Source organism: Clytia hemisphaerica, unplaced genomic scaffold, assembly GCF_902728285.1.
Source record: "Clytia hemisphaerica strain Z4C2 unplaced genomic scaffold, Clytia hemisphaerica genome assembly, whole genome shotgun sequence".
NCBI lineage: Eukaryota > Metazoa > Cnidaria > Hydrozoa > Leptothecata > Clytiidae > Clytia > Clytia hemisphaerica.
The window spans coordinates 550,497-564,157 of NW_027103721.1; the positions used below are offsets into that span (position 1 = coordinate 550,497).

At 36.0% G+C, this 13,661-nt stretch overlaps 2 protein-coding genes across 4 annotated transcripts; one reads left to right on the forward strand and one right to left on the reverse strand.

The window, feature by feature from the left end:
* Nucleotides 1–560: 560 nt before the first annotated feature.
* On the reverse strand, nucleotides 561–10,740 carry LOC136804429 (uncharacterized). Of its 3 annotated transcripts, none has more exons than XM_067061141.1 (2): nucleotides 992–1,271; nucleotides 561–873 (listed from the first exon to the last, which is right to left on the reverse strand). In XM_067061141.1, exons 1-2 carry the CDS (start codon nucleotides 1,221–1,223, stop codon nucleotides 626–628), a joined length of 480 nt encoding a protein of 159 aa, XP_066917242.1. In that variant the 5' UTR covers nucleotides 1,224–1,271; the 3' UTR covers nucleotides 561–625. The 3 variants fall into 3 exon arrangements, with proteins under 3 accessions (XP_066917242.1, XP_066917240.1, XP_066917239.1); XM_067061139.1 differs by lacking the exon at nucleotides 992–1,271 and adding an exon at nucleotides 10,459–10,724 and having other exon boundaries at nucleotides 607–873; XM_067061138.1 differs by lacking the exons at nucleotides 561–873; nucleotides 992–1,271 and adding exons at nucleotides 10,029–10,331; nucleotides 10,459–10,740.
* A 1,744-nt stretch (nucleotides 10,741–12,484) lies between these two features.
* LOC136804430 (uncharacterized) lies at nucleotides 12,485–13,155 on the forward strand. The gene is made up of 2 exons (XM_067061142.1): nucleotides 12,485–12,763; nucleotides 12,905–13,155. The coding sequence occupies exons 1-2, from the start codon at nucleotides 12,532–12,534 to the stop codon at nucleotides 13,150–13,152; spliced, it is 480 nt and encodes a 159-aa protein (XP_066917243.1). The 5' UTR covers nucleotides 12,485–12,531; the 3' UTR covers nucleotides 13,153–13,155.
* Nucleotides 13,156–13,661: the final 506 nt, after the last annotated feature.

The window sequence follows — 13,661 nt, forward strand, 5'->3', positions numbered from 1 at the left end:
AAAACATTATTATTATTATATTATTATGTAAGCGTTGAAACTTTTTCAGGACTTTTATGAGGGTAACATAAATGTTTGCAATTCTTCCATAAGGGTAAGGTCCTAGTGGTCAGATGTTTGTTGTTTCAGGTGATGGTGCTTGTTCATGTATTTCTCTCGATAACCCAAACCAACACTCATACAAAGAACAAAACTTGATTACCAAAGAACTTATTGGATCCAATCACGACCCCATTTATGATATTGCTTTTTCAAATTATCATGTTTACACGGCATGTCGTGACGGAGTTGTTAGAAAATGTTGTGTTGATGTCACGTCAACTTAAATATCACTACGTTTTTAACCTTGGAGGCAGATACTAGTTACTAAATCACAAAGGTTTTCACTTTTGCAATGGAAGAGAAGCCATTCATTTCTTTGCCAAATTTATGAAGTTAAGTAAATCTGGATTTCTTTGGGGACCAGATTTCTTTTGGAAACACTCTTCGAAAGTTCTGAGAGATGAAACACCATATTAATACTAAACAAATAAGCAATTTCATTATTAATGGTTATTAAGAAAGTTTATTAAGAAAGATCGATCAAAAGTTATAATACAAAGAATTTGAAACTTTTTGAAGTTGATTAACTGTAGGTGAGTCGTGCACGTGGGAACACGGTAGCGCACAAATAGTTATCACGCCATGTATGACCCAACGGTTCTGATGGTTCAATCCATTGTATGCAATGTTTTCCAGGGATTGGTCCAGCCATCGACCATTCAAAAATGAAGGGGCTGTGATGTGGAACGCATAGATAGTTATCTCGCCATGTGTGTTTGGCTGGTGAACTAAACTCGATGATTCGTGTGCATCTCATGCCAGAGATTGGACCTGTTATGAAATGAAGAAATAATTGTCAATTTTTTGAAGAATATTTTCTGTTGCAAAGGAAGATAACAGATTCGAAAAAAGTTATATTTCAACGTTTAAAAAATGTTCCATCACTCACCGGCGTAACTCCATCTCATACCGCTTGCAATGTAGGATGGTCCTGTTCGCTCGCAAAAGTAATTGTCCGCCCATGTGTATGGATCTGATGGTTCCAAAATTCTTGTGCATCTCCAGCCATTACCAAGATGTCCTGCATATGACCAACGAAATTCACGCGGCCAGTGTGGATATCTTGGGCATTGCCCGTATGTTAGACCAAGAAGGCCAAAGATTAAGAGTAACTTCAACATTTTGTCAACTGTGCTTTTTGAATTAATTTTTTTCTTTTACACTTTGAGTGTTGCTTGTTGTTTTCCAATGTTTTTGAGAACCCTTTATATACAATACGGTCACTGGAAGTTCTACCCCCTAGTTTTTATCGATTTCAGGTTAGATGTATTATCTTTTAAACTTATGACAAGGGGGTTATCTCAAATGTATTGTTTCATTTCCCACGGAAGTCGCATGGAATGATAAAAAAAGTATCAATTAATAATTAGCTCGTTTGGAAATGAGCCAGTTAATTCCCCAGAACACTTAATCGTAGAAACCATGGAGGAGGGGAAGCATTTTGAAACAGAAACAAACTTTACTTTATCTTGTTATATTTATTGAAAAGGAAGCTGACAGCTACAATCCTACACAAAATATTTGAGAAAAAGGTGATTTCCCAGTGAAATTTTAAACACAACAAATGATTTTTAAGTGTGTTAAACTAGAGTTGGAAAGTCAGGTTTTAACTCAAATCTGCTCCAATAAGGCTTGGAATCTAGCCTAGAAGGGGGGGTTTCAGGGGTCTTAAATACCGTCATACCGACAATATTTTGGGTCAAATACCGTAATACCGTCGGTGAATGAAGCCTAATACCGATACCGATATTATAATGAATTTTCAGTTATCAAATCTATTGTGTAGTAACCCCGGGGGGTACTAGGGTTGGCGAATGAGGGGTATGTGCGGACGGGACCTCCGAAAACCGACCCTTAGAAAGACTGATTTTTGCTGAAAAGGTGAACCTTTTTTTCGATTTTTGAAAAAAGTCATACCCTACAATTTTTTCTCTGGAAATCAAAAAATTTCCTAAAAATCCTGAATTTTCCGACCCTGAGAGAGACTAATATAAAACAAATTAGAAACTGTACAAACAAGTCTCGTACTTTACGAGGCCCCCCAGTCAACCCTCAATTCAGGTATTCGTGCACAAATTTTTGCCAATTCACGTATTCACGCGCGAAAAAAAAACATTTTCACGTTCACGCACCAATTTTGCTTTTACATCTTTGGTTAAACGAGTGTGACCTTATTGGGCTAAATTTAACCTTTTTATGGTCTCTTTTATACAAATTGGCCTATTCTTATACCAAACATTTTCGCCAATATATAAAGTTTTTTTTTGAGCTTTCATAAAGCAACATTTTAGGTCTACCGCGCCAAAGTTACTTGCTTGTTACGGGAGGTAAATGCAAAATTAAGCCTTTCCCCCAATAATTTCTTCCTCGCAGACCCGTAAGATGTCTTTTATTTGAGAACTAATTTAAAATCGAGGTTTGGGCCAATCATGGTCTGAGAAGCCGTAGACTTCAACACAGGCTTCATAGAGGTGGTGCTGTGGTGCAACTAGAGGACGTGGAATCTAAAGGTAACCTCCCCTATCGGAGGAAAGAAAATAAATGGAAAATAAGAAGGCGAGCGAAGCAAGGGTGAAAAATTTTCGGCAATTTTCGCTCTCCTTTGTTATTGAAAAACGGCCTTAATACGCTATTGTTAGCCAAGTATGCCTTGTTTGGTCACACAATTTTTGATTTATTTAAAGGGGAATTAACGTTTCAAATTTTTCAACAAACAAATGACAGATTCGAATAGAGCTCATTGAGACGATTTCAAATATATTTGGTTTATAGGGCTTTACTCTTCTACATCCGGAATAAGAGTTGTTTGAAAATTCTCTTGTGTTGCTATGGATACGAAAAATGTGACGTAGGGTGCGAACTGTGTTTCTCTTTTTTATAAGGGAAGAGTGGTGAATGATGATTTAAAATGCAGTTTTTGAGTTTCTTTTTACCGTTAGAGAAGAGAATTTACTGCACCTTTGGAATACTAACTACATTCTCCTAGTTTTATGTCTTCAACGTTTTGCTATAATTACTCTAAAAAAGATTAATTTCTAACGTTTTATATCTCTTTAACAACCAAATAGAGTGTAACAGTGAGAATAGTTGGGGCGCACTTTACGTCACAAAATACACAGAGGGGGAGTTTTTCTCCATTGTAGAGTCAAAATTGTGAGAAATTAAAGATTAAATAACTCAATGAATAAAAGACATTTTGAAGTGGTTCTTTTTTTGTTCGATCACATTTTTCTTCCTCTTTAATATTTCGAAAAAAAATCACAGGGTTAATTCCAAACGTTAATTCCCCTTTAAGACTGACCATTTGTTGGCAAAAAGAAAAATATGGTACGGCAAGCAACGTACCTGCCGTACCCGGTGCAGCGTTCCAAGAGTTTCGCCCAAGAAAAAATTTAAAATTTAGAATGCCTAGATTGCCTGAAATTTTCAATCGTTCGATGCTGCAGAAAATATTTTTAGAACTACCTACTTTTACTAATTATTGAAAGAGTAAATACCGCCTTTACTGTCTCTAAGTTACTGCAGTATCAGTGTATTGACCAATATCAAGAAGAATCAGACCTGAATTTGGCTGTTTTCCAAACCGGAAAATTACCACCCTGGAAAGTAATAATCTAATTAGGGCTGGATTTTCAAGTCACTAATTTTTTTGAAAATAATGACAAAAAAATCACACCTGAATTTTACTGTTTTCCAGCCTGGAAAATTTCCACCTGGAAAATGAAATTCCAGACAAGAGTTTTTGTGTTGAAAGGCTGGAAAAGAACAATTTTAACACCCGTTTATTTAAATTCCAGTCTTCTTAGAAAATCAAGCAAAAAGAAATCCAGGGTAGATTTGACCTTAAATTGGTATTTTTCCAGCCATGGAATTCGAGTATCTTTTCCTTGGTTTGACCTTTCTAATGCCTTCTTTGAGCTGTTTGAACTTTTACCAACAAAAAGATACGCATGTATCTAGATAACTTACAACGAGAGTTGCGAAAAGAATTTTAATCAAAAGATTTTTGCAAACTCATCTCCTGAAATGGAAACTCCTGGCTACCCCTCTGAAAGAAGTATCATTTTTGCTTTATGGCTGGTTTAAAAATAGCACACCGTGGTTCTCTTCCTTGTACCTTAACATTACAATCCAAAAAAGCTACTTCCTTGAATTAGTGAGGGAAGTTTCTTTTCCAGTTGGACGTTACATGGACTTGTGTTTGCTGTTTAGTGACAAACGAATACAATATTTTATAAAGAACAAACTATACAAGAACATAAGGCTTTGAAGGCCAAAATGTTAAGAACAAGTTAAAGACATCTTAAGGTTTTGTGCACTCTAGAACACCGAGCTTCATAGGTAAATGGACAAAAACACTCAAAAAATGGTGAAAATAAAAACATGTTGAAAACATTTTTAGGCTTAAAGCTCAAAAAGTTAAGAACATCCTAAGGCTTCAAAAATGTTGGGTGTTTGTTATAAAAAAACGTTTAAGTGAAGTAACGATCAAAGATGAACAGAGCGTTGACCCGGCATTGATAAGAGACTAACTAAGTTAATAAGCTGCGTAAATAATTCGCAGTATGATTAGTAAAATAATTAGTGATGAAGCAAATTTTGTTTCTGTTCCAAAATACTACCCCCTCATCACATCAGGCGCTCGCGACCATGAGGTTTTCCATATCTAATTGGATAATCTCCAAAGAAGAAAATTGATACTTTGTATATCATCTCATGCGGTTTCAGATAGATTTCATAATGTCGCCAGTTGATAGCTTTCGAGATTATGGATTTATTTTGGTGAGGATTAAATCTGGCGTGGTTGGGGGGAGTTTGAGAAAATCCACTCCAACATTTCAGAATTCGGCCATTCACAGAATGGAATCCCCTTAAAAATCAAAAGATTTTCTGTATTCTTTTAGTAATAGTAGAGGCCTTGCAATAGAAAAATACCTTCCAGTGAACATAAAATATTATTATGAAAAAGACTGAAAATTATTTTTAAAAAGTTTATTGACCAAAATTGATATTTTAAATTTTTGCCTGTAACGTGCTGGGCTGAGCGTGCCCCAAGCTCTAACCTTCCACAGGCAAAAACTGAAAATATCAACGAATTTTCAAATGTTTTCGTAGTAATACTTGATATTGAGGCCCGGAATCTTCGAGTTAGAAAACTTCGAGTTAGCAATTTTCGAGTTAGCAAAACTATGACGTCATAAAAGTGCAAATAATGACGTCACTTGACTCTAATTCGATTTTTTATTTTCAAAAAAGGATTTTCGAGTTAGAATTAACTCGAATTTTATTTTTCGCAAAAATTTTTTCGAGTTAGCTAACTCGGAATTTATTTTAAGTTCACAAGTTTTCGAGTTAGCAAGTTTTATCTCGGACTTTTTTAGAAAAAGTGAACTTAAAATTTTAATGTGTGTGTAGAAAAATCCAAGTTTGGGAAGTTTTCTTTCACGAAAAAGACAAAAAGGCTAATATTTTTAATTTTTGAATGTGAATTCAATTCATTTAGAAATATAGTGTTTTTATTCAAAATTCGAATGTTTTTATTTTATTCGAAATTCAAGTGTTGTGTGTTTGGAAATTCCAATTCGTAGACTGCCATAGTAACCAATGACGTCAGTTTCCATGGCAACGGGTGGTCACAACCGGTCATCCTCGGTCCCACCTCTCAGATCTTCTAATTCAAGGAACAATAATCAATCATAAAATACCTTTGCACAGGCTCTTGCACACGGGAAGACCTAAACTTATTTAACCTAAACTTAGGACATTTAGGAAAATTGTGGTCAATCGAATTCTCACCAGAAATCGTTTATCCAATTATGATGGTATCGTTTCAGCCCGGGGGGCACTAATATCGTCTGACCGCCCTTAAGGGTAGGTTTTTCGTGACCCTCGAAATGCACTGTAAGGGTGTACTTTTGATAGAGTGCACTAGAAGGGTCTTTTTTTAACTGGGTACACTGTAAGGGTGTCTTTGGGAGCTACTGAATTGCAAGTTTGAAAGTAATAATCTTTGGTATCTCTATAGTTTTGTCTCGCACCCATTTTCATTTGTTTTACATATTGTGTCAACATATCTCAGTCTCATTTTCAGGTGGCTTTAGAAAAATAAGATATGAAATCAAACTACACTGTAAGGGTCAGAAAGGTAAAATGCACTGTAAGGGCTGTAAGGGTATCTTTTCATTGCTGAGGGTGGCACTGTAAAGGTCCGATTTTGGAAGCCCTTTTTTTGGCGGCACATGCCGTTGTTTAGAAATCGAGTGCCCCCGGGCTTTTCATCCAAAATCCTAAGTTAACTTAAGTTTTAAATAAATCCTAAAGATTCAAGCGACCGAAACACCTAATTCAGAGAGTAATTAATAAATTTCTCTTCAAAACACGAAAAATACTGAACTACATAGCGCAAATGGCTTTAGTGAGCATACTGGTTTCAAAATATTAAAGATTCCCAAAATCACAAGCAGCAAGAAATAATTGGCCTCGTTTGCATGATAAAGGCCTGTTTTTGTTTCATATTAGAAATTTCTCCAAAAAAGGTTACAAAGAATACAGAAACGATAAAGCCCAATAACCTGTAATTTAAAAGCTGTTTCGCGAATCAAGCTTCAAATTAGAGGAAGGATATGCATTAGCCATAACGAGTACTTCAACTTCCAAAAGAATAAAACCAGGGGGTATGATCTTCGAAAGGTCGTATCGTATATAAAAGGGCTTTAAAACTTTCCTAAAATATCGATTAACGCAGTCGGCAAAATTCAGAAGACTATAAAAAAGATACCAATTGATAACATGATCAAGTTGCTCTTAATCTTTGGCCTTCTTGGTCTAACATACGGGAAATGCCCAAGATATCCACACTGGCCACGTGAATTTCGTTGGTCATATGCTGGACATCTTGGTAATGGCTGGAGATGCACAAGAATTTTGGAACCATCAGATCCACACACATGGGCAGATAATTACTTTTGCGAGAGAACAGGACTAGCCTACATTGCCAGTGGTATGAGATGGAGTTACGCTGGTGAGTGATGCAACATTTTTTAAACGTTGAAATATAACTTTTTTCGAATCTGTCACTATCTTCCTTAGCAACAGAAAATATTCTTCAAAAAATTTATAATTATTTCTTCATCTCACAACAGGTCCAATCTCTGGCATGAGATGCACACGAATCGTCGAGTTCAGTTCACCAGCCAAACACACATGGCCAGATAACTATCTATGCGTTCCACATCACAGCCCCTTCATCTTCGAATGGTCGATGACAATAAATGCAAAATCTTAATTTGACTTTTAAATACTCCAATCTTTAATTTCTACTCCAATTTTCTTTGGAAAATACTCATCTCAAGGCGAAAAATCTATCAAAAAGATTTTTATATTGTAAAGTCGAAAACTGGTTTAAAACTCACAACATAGCACTAGACTTTTTTTACAAATTAACTCACGAGCAATGCTTACCTCGTTTTCAAAATATAGCTATGGTAATTGATTCCCTGAATAATTTACATGAAGTTTGTTCACTCTATTTATAAAAGTATCACTTGAAGACTCAAGGGATTTGATAGCCATGTTAATGGTTTCAAATTGAGGCAGTCGTTGCACTCAAAATAATTTATACACCCCCTTCTCACAGACCCACTGGGAACCCTGCCAACTGGAAAAATTGGCCAAAATATCGTCCCCGGTGAAAAATTATCCTCCTACTTTTGTCCCCACTGAAAATGATTAAATAAACCAATCCTTGCTGCAGAATATTATGCTATTTTTCCATCCCTACTGAATTTTTCTGACTTGAAAAAAAAAAAATTGAAATCCCCTGCCATAAAACATAAGGGAATATAAATCCCCATCGAGTTTCGGTCCGTTTATTTTATCCCCACTTGCTGAAAAAATCCTATCGGGTCTGTGAGCAGGGGGTATATTTATGAAAAGACCTATTAGAATATTTGAACCTCATTTATTTCAAATATATGCAAAGATCGTGGACAAAATATTTGGGACAAAGGGAATTTCCCTGCGAAATTTTAACACCACAAATGACTTTTAAGCAAGTTAAACTACAGTTGGGGAAAGTAGAGTTTTAACTCTGAGTTTTAACATGAGACTTTAGTCTTCGAACCTTAGGATTTTAGGGTTTAAAAGCTCAAATTTGCTCATAAAAAGGAATGAGATTTAATGATAGCAGTCGATTATTACGACAACAAACACTGTGAAAATTTCGATAGAAGTTTGGACAGTACATTGAAGTGAAACATTTCGATACTTTCTTTGGGTATTTCCACCTTCAAATAATTCTAGACGAATTGAGAGGAGAAGATTCCATTAGGGTGATTTTTTGAAAGAAAAGTTCTACTGGGGTGCGTTAGAATCATTTTGATTTTGTTATGTATGAATATTTCAAACATTTTCAGTGGGGCAACAAAATTCCAGAGGGACCAAATGATTTGTCCAATGAGTCAAATGGACTTTTTTAGAAGAGTTTTTACAGAGATGACAGTGAGGTCAACAGAGGCAGGAGTGTACCGATATCATCGTCTAATTTTTGACCTAATTGATTCTATTTTTCATATTTTGTAGGGCCAGGAACTACTTCAAATGATTAATGCGCATTCATAAACTATAAGATGATAAGCATGACGATGAGAAAAGGTATCAACGAGTTTCTTAGCCTTTCGATAGTCGCTCATTAAAAACACCAATCCAATAAGAGTTGAAATCTTCAAACTTCGATTCTGGACCTTATAGTCGGTTTCAGGTAAAAACTTTAGCAACAACGGGGACATTTTGGCTGAAAACATAGCATTATTCTGAGCTGTCCTGTCCTGGCATTTTACGGAATGTTTATTTATACCTATTGGGACCTCTATGGGTCAATTCAAGGATTAGATTTGTTGTTGATGATTTGAGATGTTATGCAGTGAAGCTTCGGGTCCCGGAGGGGGGGGGTAATTAGGCAAAAATGGATGATGGGTATGTGCGGACAGGTACGGATCGGTTATTTCACCTTTCAAAGTCTCTCTAATGGTTGGAAAAAATCAGAAAGTTTTAAATTAGGGTCTCTCTCTAAGGGTCGGAAAATTCAGGATGTTTAGGAAATTTTTTGATTTCCAGAGAAAAAATTGTAATAAAGTCTCTTTAAGGGTATGACTTTTTTCAAAAATCAAAAATAAAATTGTAATAAAATCTCTCTAAGGGTATGACTTTTTTCAAAAATCGAAAAAAAAATTTCTTTTCAGCAAAAATTAGTCCCTCTGAGGGTCAGTTTTTGGAGGTCCTGGTCCGCACATACTCCTCATTCGCCAACCCTAGTACCCTCCCCGGGCCTCGGGTTGATGTTATTAAAGTCTATTTCAAATTAGCTGGCAGTCTTTTTTCAAACCTCAATAACTTTTGATAGAATTTGAATTAAGTAGCGATTTTGTGCTCATTGAAAAGACAAACAGGAGTGGAATATTGTCATGAAGAAAAAACTCAAAAAAGATCGGAAAATGAAGATTGAAAATGAAGATGAAGAAAACCAACTTCTTCAATAATCGTGCTATAATTATCATTTTCACACGAGCGGTTTTTTTTTATCTTAGAATATCATTCATGGGAAAAAAATTTTTTAAATAATCTATTCCATCGAAAGATATAGTCCAAAGTTCATCAATGGTTGACTTCAAAAATCATCAAAAATCAACAAAAAGAGCCCTTTTTTAAGTCAACCAGGGCATAGTTTTAAGCTGTATCCTTTGATTGAATCATAGTATAAGACAGCCGCAGCTTTCTTATACTATGATTGAATGAATATTTTTTTTAATCTTTTTCTGCATTTATGACGCTCTAAGATTGGAGGAGAGTCTCTGATACATAAATGAAGATCATAGCAATAGACTTTAATGGTTGTTTAATTCAGAAAGAGCAATCAAAAATTATAATACAATACTTTGAAATTATTTGTATTCATTGTCTACCTAACATTAAAGGTATAAATTACTAATTGTAGGTGAGTCGTGCACGTGGGAACACGGTAGCACACAAATAGTTATCACGCCATGTATGACCCAACGGTTCTGATGGTTCAATCCATTGTATGCAATGTTTTCCAGGGATTGGTCCAGCCATTGACCATTCGAAAATGAAGGGGCTGTGATGTGGAACGCATAGATAGTTATCTCGCCATGTGTGTTTGGCTGGTGAGCTGAACTCGATGATTTGTGTGCATCTCATGCCAGAGATTGGACCTGTTGTGAGATGAAGAAATAATTACAATGTTTTCGCAAAATTTATCCCTTTTGTTCATATAAAACAAAAGAAGAAACTTAGCGTAGAATATTTCACAATACATTTGAAAAAATTTGCATCACTTACCAGCGTAACTCCATCTCATACCACTTGCAATGTAGGCTGGTCCTGTTCGCTCGCAAAAGTAATTGTCCGCCCATGTGTATGGATCTGATGGTTCCAAAATTCCTGTGCATCTCCAGCCATTACCAAGATGTCCTGCATATGACCATCGAAATTCACGAGGCCAGTGTGGATATCTTGGGCATTGCCCGTATGTTAGACCAAGAAGGCCAAAAATTAAGAGTAACTTGATCATTTTGTCAACTGTTGTTTTTTGAATGAATTATCTTCTTTTGAAGCTGAATGTCTTTTGGTAGTTGTTTGATTTTTTTTTCAAAGTTTTGAGGACCTTATATATGAGATATTGCCATTAGGAGATCTACCCCCTAGTTTTCTTCAATTTGTTGATTTGAATTGTACCTTTTTACTTACGTGACAAGGGGGTTTATAGCTTTACATCATTATCTTTTTTTTTGAGACCGCATGGAATGATATAAAAAGTATCAATTAGCTCCTTCAGTTTAGAAATTAGCTGATTTGTTTCTCAGAATTATCATAGGATGTAGAAACAGCATGCTTGAGGGGGATTTAAGAGAACGCAAGATTTAGAAACAGAAACTTTGCTTATTAATTACATGACCAATTAACAGAATACGTCACTTCACAATTCACAAAACGTCCATTAAAAGTCCATTGAACATTCATAATGACGTGACTTCTATCCTCCAGTAGCTTTTGGACACTGAAAGTTTCAAGCTTAACGTGTCTAAATCCTAATTTTTGAAGAAGTAAAGGCGAATTTCGCTTAAATCACTCTAGTTTACTGGTGGCTGTTTCTTCGTTTCTCTCCTTAGAATTCTCTCTATGTTAAATACTATGGCACTCTAATTTGTCTAACACTCTCAAACTTCAAACGCCCTTTAAAAGTCGCGTCAAGACCATTCTTCTATATGGCACCGAGATTTTGACCATGACAAAAACCATGCTGAAGAGCCTTGATGGCTGTTCTACGTTATACAAACCTTTTAAAAAAAAGTTCAGAATCTTGATTGGCGCAACCACCCAACCACTCAAGAGATCTATCATGGAATTCCACGAATTTATTCTGTCTTGACCAGTAGGATGCTTTCTTTCTCAGGTCACTGTTTCTGTGCAGAAAATGAAATTAGATCTGAGATCCTACTTTGGTGTCCTGCTGGCCCTAGGCGCTCCAGAAAGTGCACATTTCTTGATATTTTAAAACGGGAAACATGGCTAGACATTGAGGAATTGGGTACTACATATGCTGGGTTATTGTTTGTTTCCAACCAAGATCCATTTACACCTAGATCGACCCCCCCCCCCGGGAAGAATCGGCTTTATATTTATTGTCCAGCCTAATACTCTCCAATAAAAATTCTTCTCGGACAAAGATACTGGTAAATTTTATTGAATGGTTGCAAGAACGTTCTCAACAAAAATGAAAAACTGAGAAATCTTATATCTGGTTTTCAACAATGATATGAAAAAGACAATGATGGTCGAAATGTTGAAAATCTGAAAGAATACTCAAAATTCAGGGGTGAAGTTCTTCCTCGAAGGGTTAAATTGTAATCACTATTTACCATAATCTACCAAGTTGTTTTCCGGGAAGAGAGGAGAATTGTTCATAAAAAGTCAGGGAAAATAACTTTAAAGAAGGCTTGGAATTATCTAGATATATTTCAGTTTGGGTCAAGCGCAACAATAATAATTGGCTGTTAGCTTCCTGAAAGATTAGTTTATGTTGCTAAATACTTTCCCCTTATCCCTAATGAGGTACCTCACTCAAGCATGTGGTTTCTGTAATTAATGTTATTAAAAGATTGGCTCATCTCCAAAAGAGCTAATAGTTACTATTTTATCATTCCATGCGTTTTCAAACGGAAATCCAAAAGAACCCCGAGATTACCCCCTGATCATATACAAAATAAGAATACATTCAACTAGAAAATCAGGGGGTTTGCCTTACAATGTCAATATTGTATATAAAAGATCCTTGCAAACTCAAACATCAGGCAATAATCAAAAGACAACTTCAAAAGAAGATAATTCATTAAAAAAACAACAATTGACAAAATGATCAAGTTACTTTTAATCTTTGGCCTTCTTGGTCTAACATACGGGCAATGCCCAAGATATCCACACTGGCCAAGTGAATTTCGTTGGTCATATGCAGGACATCTTGGTAATGGCTGGAGATGCACAAGAATTTTGGAACCATCAGATCCATACACATGGGAGGACAATTACTTTTGCGAGCGAACAGGACCAGCCTACATTGCCAGTGGTATGAGATGGAGTTACGCTGGTAAGTGATGTAACGTTTTTCATCGTTGGACGTTTTTCGGACCTCACCTTAGTTTCTTTGGAATCTCAGACTTTTACTAACTTCCTGTTAGCAACAGAAAATATTCTTTGAAAAATTGATAAGTATTTCATCTCACAACAGGTCCAATCTCTGGCATGAGATGCACACGAATCATCGAGTTCAGCTCACCAGCCAAACACACATGGCGAGATAACTACCTATGCGTTCCACATCACAGCCCCTTCCTTTTTGAATGGTCGATGGCTGGACCAATCCCTGGAAAACATTGCATACAATGGATTGAACCATCAGAACCGTTGGGTCATACATGGCGTGATAACTATTTGTGCGGTACCGTGTTCCCACGTGCACGACTCACCTACAATTAATTTATTAACTGAAATTGAAATTTGAAATAGACCATTTGATTACAATAAATGCAAAATCTTAATTTGATGTTTTAACACTTAGCACTTAGGCACTCTCCAATGGCCGCGTAAGGTTTTGCCCCCTTACATAAATGTTTTTTTTTAGGTTTTTTCGAAGCGCTTTGATATAGATAAAGAAAAAGGGCTTGGTCAGATGGTCCAACTTTCCCCAGAATTGAAGACCTTCGAGACAATCTCAGTTTATCCCCATTTTGATGCCCTCGTATGGAATGGTTACGTCCTCAGATCCTAAAGGTCTTAAGTCTAGCGTTGAAACTCATGCCTAAACCTCTACCGCTCCTACGTAAATTAGAGCGCCTCTATATTGATTATGGCTATAGGGTGTCGTGGAAATTTCCCTTTTTTCTCAAAAATTAGGAGCTTGATTGTACGAGAAGTTATTCACGTTCTTATTTTTGTGATGTCATCAAGATCATGAAAATTAGTTAAATAATTACAGTAGTTTTTTT

Coding starts and splice junctions, on each gene's coding strand:
- LOC136804430 (XM_067061142.1), top strand. CDS start 12,532: ATGATCAAGTTACTTTTAATCTTTGGCCTTCTTGGTCTAACATACGGG. Junction 12,764..12,904: donor TATGAGATGGAGTTACGCTG/GTAAGTGATGTA, acceptor ATCTCACAACAG/GTCCAATCTCTGGCATGAGA.
- LOC136804429 (XM_067061141.1), bottom strand. CDS start 1,223: ATGTTGAAGTTACTCTTAATCTTTGGCCTTCTTGGTCTAACATACGGG. Junction 874..991: donor TATGAGATGGAGTTACGCCG/GTGAGTGATGGA, acceptor ATTTCATAACAG/GTCCAATCTCTGGCATGAGA.